Source organism: Peromyscus maniculatus, chromosome 23 (genome assembly GCF_049852395.1).
Source record: "Peromyscus maniculatus bairdii isolate BWxNUB_F1_BW_parent chromosome 23, HU_Pman_BW_mat_3.1, whole genome shotgun sequence".
NCBI classification, from domain to species: Eukaryota; Metazoa; Chordata; class Mammalia; order Rodentia; family Cricetidae; genus Peromyscus; species Peromyscus maniculatus.
This window is the reverse complement of record NC_134874.1, coordinates 27195823-27201954: the sequence shown is the minus strand read 5'-3', so window position 1 is coordinate 27201954 and position 6132 is coordinate 27195823. Positions and strand designations below refer to the sequence as shown.

Below are 6132 nucleotides of genomic sequence, written 5' to 3'. Positions count from 1 at the left end.
GAGGTGGTGCACCAGGTAGGAGGCGGGGTCTCGGAGGGCAGGTTGGGACAGCAGCTCACCAGGTCCCGCCCACTAATGATAATGGACAAGCCTTGAGACCAATCATAACGGGTCAACTGCCCTAAGGCGGGCCAGCCGGGCGAAGTGAACGGAGCGCCTCCGAAATGGGAGGAGGCGTGTGGGGAAAAGCCTCTTGGAAAGATGGGGTGGGTCCTGAGGGAGATGGACAGCTCTGTCAACCAATGGAAGACGGAATCTGTCCCCGTTAGCGCCGGATCCCCGCGGGTAGGGCGGGGCGGGAGGCGCCGCGGGGATCCCGGGGCTGCCGAGGCCCCTGACTCTCTGTTCACCCTGGGAACATGGACCGGATGGCCAGCTCCATGAAGCAGGTACCCAACCCGCTGCCCAAAGTATTGAGCCGGCGTGGGATTGGTGCTGGGATGGAGGCTGCGGAGCGCGAGAGCTTCGAGCGGACTCAGGTGAGGTTCGAGAACCCTGGGGCATCCCTGGGGCACCCGGAGTGGTGCAGAGTGCTGGAGAGGCTTGGAAGGGAGTGAGGGTCTTGCAGGCCCGGGAGAGGATTAGGCAAGGTGGTTGCAATCAGAATAATGTTGGGGTACGGAACTAGGGGGGTTCCAGGGAAGTCAGAGACCTGGGCATCCCTACTGGCCTGGGGATCAGGGTGCACTCCGCGGACCTGCAGATCTGTGAGGATGAGCTGGTGAGACCCAGTGAGCATCATCAGGGGTCACCAGGGAGGCCAAAGGAAGGCACATGGAAAGGGGACTCCTGGGTACGGGAAGGGGTGCTCCTGGGTAGAGCAAGCACTTGAGAGATACTTGGTTTTTGCAAGTGTGGGGACGCCGGCCTGCGGGTGTGAAGGGTGCTCTTGATCGCTTCATGTGCATATTGACTTCGCCCCCCACTCCTAAGCGTCCCGTTCAACGGTGCCGCTAACTTGGCTCTCAGCAGCCCCAGCTGTTGGCCTCTGAGGCCGGGCCGAAGGGGTCTGAGTGATGAGAAGGAATGTAGGAAATGCGAAGTGTGGCTCAACTTGGAAAATGACCCGGGGGACTGGAGGAATGGGGACGTGCAGTCTGGGACCGGAGTTGAGGCGCTTGAACTGTCAGGCCCCTGCGTGTCGGGAATAAGCTGTCCAATGAGACCCAGGATCCTGATTTGAGGTTTTGTTTTCACCCTCCAAAATATGCCTGACTGCTAATAAGCAGACCGCCTTATTTGTCTGGTCTGACCAGGGCGCGTGGCCAAAATTCCACCGCGACTATCAACAAAACCACTATCCGCTTTTACCCTGAGCTTTTATGCTTATTGTATTGATTGGATTGAATCAAGCTGTGAGGCGCGGGGCAGTCACCAGTTTATCTGTATGTCAAATCCGTTTCTGAGAATACAACCCTTAGGATCCCACTGCCGAAGCTGTGCGGGTAGATTCCCTGTTCAACTCTGGCTCTCAGAGTTCTACTTCGCAGATCCAGTTGACTTCTGCCAAAGGCTGGTCCCCTGTCGTGTTCTGTGGGTAGCACAGATCGAAGAGATAGGGAGGGCCCGTGTGCTCTATAAATGGACTGCCCAAGGAAGAAAGACGTTAGCCCAGGGGACTTTAATCCACCTCCTGTCTCTGAGACCCTTGGATCCACTACGTGTGTCTGAGGGAAGGTAATTCACTGGCCTCGCAGGGTTCAACTGGGTTAGGAGCTTTTCCCTCAGATCTTCCCAACTGACCCCTTTTTAGCCTTGGGCGTTCCTGGAAAAAAAAAAAGTTTTTATATTTTCTCCTCCACTACTTTTTTTTTTTTTTAACTGAAAGAAGAAAAGAAACTGGAGTTATTTAATAGCATCCATTCCTTTGAGAATCTCAGATAACTCAAAACTGGAGCAGTAAGTAGACCCAAGAGTTGGCGCTTGGGGGGGGGGGGGACGACGGACGGACGGATGGACGGACAGGCTCAGGGGTAAAGGTTCCTGCCAACTAGTCTGGCCACCCGAGTTTCATCCCAGGAAGAGAACCAACTTGTCCACATTGTCCTCTGACCTCCACACTCATGGTGTACCATGGACAACCCCCCCCCACACACACACACATACACCAAAGATTCATTTGAATTTAAAAAAGTTTGAACTTAACATGGAGTGATAGAAATTTAACATTTGAATGTTTCCAGCCACGACTAACATTTTCCCTAATTGTCCAAGGAACACCCAACCAGAAGTGTGGTAGGCCAGTGTTTCATTTTACCATCTTTAGAACACTTGTAAATTAGCCAGATTTCCTGTGTGTGTGTGTGTGTGTGTGTGTGTGTGTGTGTGTGTGTGTGTGTGTGTGTGTGTTGAGGTAGAGAATTTTTCAGTTGTTGAAACTCTTTTGACTCAGGACCTTACTATGCAGCTCCGGCTGGCCTGGAACTCTCTATGTAGACCAGGCTGGCCTCGAACTTTCATCGATCTCCCTGCCTTTGCCTCCCTAGTGCTGGGATTATAGGTGTGAGCCACCAGGATCCAACTCAGTTATTGGAACTCTTTAGAGCTGGCTGCCAGGGTGAGACACTCCTGCAGTCCCAGCACTCGGGAGGCAGAAGCAAGAGGATCCTTGAAAGCCAGTGTGGTCTTAACAGCAGCTCCTGGGCTAACCGTGGCTACACAGAGTGAGACCCTATCTCAGAAAGAATTTCAATAACCCCAAACCAAAAACATTGGTGTCTTAAGAGACCAAGAGAATCAGCAAAGGTAGTATAATAATAATTGTAGCTAATAACTATGTTGGGAGGCCCTCTAAGTACAGTGCTTTATTTGCTGTCTTTAATCTTCACAAGAGCTGCTGGAGTGCTTATCTGCCCCATTTTGCTCAGAGGAAATTGAAGCCTGCTGAGGTGAAATAACTTGCCGGGTCACACAGGGGGAAGTGGTCCCAACCTTTAACCACCGCCTTGGGCTACCTTGCCGTCCTGGGCAGATCCGGAAGACATCTGCGTTCTGTGTTCTGTGCATTTCTTTTTGTTTTGAGACAGGGTCTCTTGTGGTTCAGCTGGTCTCAAACTAGCAGTGAAGACAAGGTTGAGCTTCAATTCCCGATCCCCCTGCCTCCACCTCCAAGTGCTAGGATCGCAGGAGTGTCCCACTGTGGCTGGTTTTATGCAGTGCTGGGAATAAAACCAAGAGCTTCAGGCATTCTAGGCAAGCCCTCTACCCACTGAGCCACATTCCCAGCCCTTAGGAGACATTTCAGTTTTGTGGCTAAGCACAGGGGGATGTGATTTGATGTGTGGGACTGGGTGCCCTCAGGCAAACGACCTGACTTCCCTACTCCTCAATTCCCTAGCTGTAAAATAAAAATCATACAGGTTGGGGAGACGACTCAGCAAGTATTATGCTTGATGCACAAGCGTGAGGAGCTGAGTTCAGATCCTCAGACCCCACATTAAAACAAAACAAAACAGGTGCAGCTCCCGTTTTAGCCCAGTCGGTGAGATTCAAGTTCAGTGCACTGCCTCAAAAAGTAATAATAAGGTGGAGGTCAATAGATGAAGACACACAGTGCTGACCTCTGGGCTCTACCTGTGTGTACACAGAGGAACGTGCGTCTGCACACATAAGCATACAACACACATATACAAAATAAACCTAATACTTAACCTTGCGGGTTTTTGGTGTGGAATGCATTAAATAATAAACAAGAAGGCTTTTTGTAAATTATGGGGCACTGCTGTGTTGTTTCCGGTGTCCCAGGAGCAGCCTCTTCCAGGAAGTCTGTCCTTAACTGTCGGCATTGTTTCAAAATGTCACTTGGCTACTGTCCCTTCCAGTGGCCCAACCAATGCTGTACCCCGAGTGTCACCTCGCTGCCCATTCAGCTCAGCACAAGCAGCCGTCAGATGGTAGGAGAAAGAGTAGGAGTGTGTGTTTTGACATGTTAAATTCTGGCTTGTTTTAAATTTTGCTTACCCGGTCAGTTCTGTATTTACTAGGACTTAATGTATAAGAGGGAGAAAGCCTGGGGAGGTAGCTCAGTGGTTGCTGCACGAGTGTGAGGACCTGAGTGCGGATCCCCAGGACCCGTGGGAAGATGGACATGCTCACACACACCTGTAATCACAGTACTCTTTGCTGCAAGATGGGAAGTGGGGACGGGAGAATCCCCGGAAACTTAGCGGCCAAGTAGCTTGGTGTGTGTTGTGACAGACAACCAGAAATTGTGTCTCAAATAAGGGGGCAATTGACTGGCACCTGAGGTCATTTTACGACCTCCACACGTATAGCATGGCATGCACACACACACCCATACACTGTCACACACACACACACACAGACAGACAGACAGACAGACACACACACGGAAGCGTATGTATTGCTAGGATGCTTATGGACAGATAAGGATGGTAGTGAAGTTGTTTCTTCGGCTACAATGGTAGTCCAAGTAAATGCAAAAGCAAAACCTTTTTTTTTACTTTTTCTTAAATTTCCCCATCCCCTCTTTTTGCGTTTTGTGTTCTGTTTTGTTCTTGAGACAAAGTCTCACATAGACCAGACTGGACTTAAACTTGGTATGTGGTAGATGCTGGCCTTGAACTCTTGGTCCTCCTGCCCCCACTTCCCAAACGCTGGCCTGATGGACGTGCTCCCCATGCCTGACAGGCTTCCCATGTGCTAGGCGAGCACACTGTAAGCAGCTTGCATCCCCAGCCTTTTCGTTGGTCTTAAGTCTAGGGGCTGGAGAGAGGTTTACGAGAGCTTTCTCTTCTGCCAGAGGACCTGGGTTCGGTCCCCAGCACCCACATCAAGTGGTCTCACAAACCACTGTCCCTGTTACTCCAGGGAACATGTCCAAGGAATCTGATGCCTTCTTCTGGCCTCCAAGGGGACACATAGACACTTGGCACACACACACACACACACACACACACACACACACACACACATGCACGAGCACACACACACACACACACACACACACACACACACGCGCATGCACACACACACACACATACACACACGCACGCACGCACGCACGAATGCACGCACATGCACACGCACACTCGAGCACACACTCTTGGAGTACAACCCCAGGCTGGCCTCAAGCTTATGGTTCTCCTGCCTCAGCCTCCCAAGTAACTGAGTGAATGGGCCTCATCACCCTGATGTTCTAGTATTGTTTTCTTTTGAGACAGGGTCTTATGTAGCCCAGGCTAGCCTGGAACTCACTATACCCAAGGATGACCTGGGACTCCTGATCACTTACGTGTGCCAGCATCACAGGTGTGCCCTAGCCCATTTGGCTTTACTATTATTTTTGCCAATGAGGTTGCAAAATGGGTATCAGTATCATAAAATATGTGATTAAAATTTTTTGTGATTAAATTTTTTTAATTAAAATTATTTGTGTGTGCCCATGCGCGCATGCACGTGCACTCCCCAGGCATGCACAGGAGGAGGTCAGAGGAGGACCTCAGATGGTCTCTCACTTGAACCCAGAGCTAGGCTGCGAGCCCTAACCTCCTGTCTTGGCCAGCCACCCCCAGCACTGGGGTTACAGGTGGAGGTGGCCATGCCCAATGTCGTTTAAAACATGGGTGGCTGGGGATTCGAACTTAGGTCTTCCTGCTTGTGCAGTAAGTGTTCTTAACCCACTGAGCGGTCTCCCCAGCCCTATGCTTTTATTATTATTATTATTATTTCATGTAGGACCCAAAAAGCAGTCTTCCCTTCCCAAAAGCTACTGTGGCATTGAGGAGAATTTAGCTCCCTGTGGAATATAGTGAGCGCAAGGACTTGGTTTGGTCCATGGCACTGAGAAGGCGGAGGGGGAAAAGCTTCTGTGATGATACCTAGTTTGGGGAGCACTTTACAGTTTATAGTGAATGATAATGAATGACTTCAGCCTTCAGAGAGTTTGGCAGCTCCTTTTGGTCATCCAGTGCTGAGCGAAAGAATGGAGGATTCTTCAAAGCCACGACTTCAGGCTCCCCATGTCAGGCCCAGACTGCCGTGATGCCCTCCGGTTGGCCATGAAGATATTTCTGGAAGGAGTTAGGGGTTACCAACCAGATGAGGAAACTATCTTTACCTGGGTTTTTATTTGGCTTTATGTCTTTATTTTATGTGTCTGTATGTATATGT

At 50.5% G+C, this 6132-nt stretch overlaps 1 protein-coding gene across 1 annotated transcript in view; it reads left to right on the top strand.

Annotated features, from left to right (window-relative positions):
• Window positions 1–280: 280 nt before the first annotated feature.
• The window catches only part of Hip1 (huntingtin interacting protein 1), a 134647-nt gene continuing 128795 nt past the window's right edge, over window positions 281–6132 (top strand). Inside the window, exon 1 of the mRNA XM_006971288.4 lies at window positions 281–479. Within this exon, the coding sequence (XP_006971350.1) occupies window positions 360–479 (120 nt within the window). The 5' untranslated portion in view covers window positions 281–359. The remainder of the gene's footprint in view (window positions 480–6132) is intronic.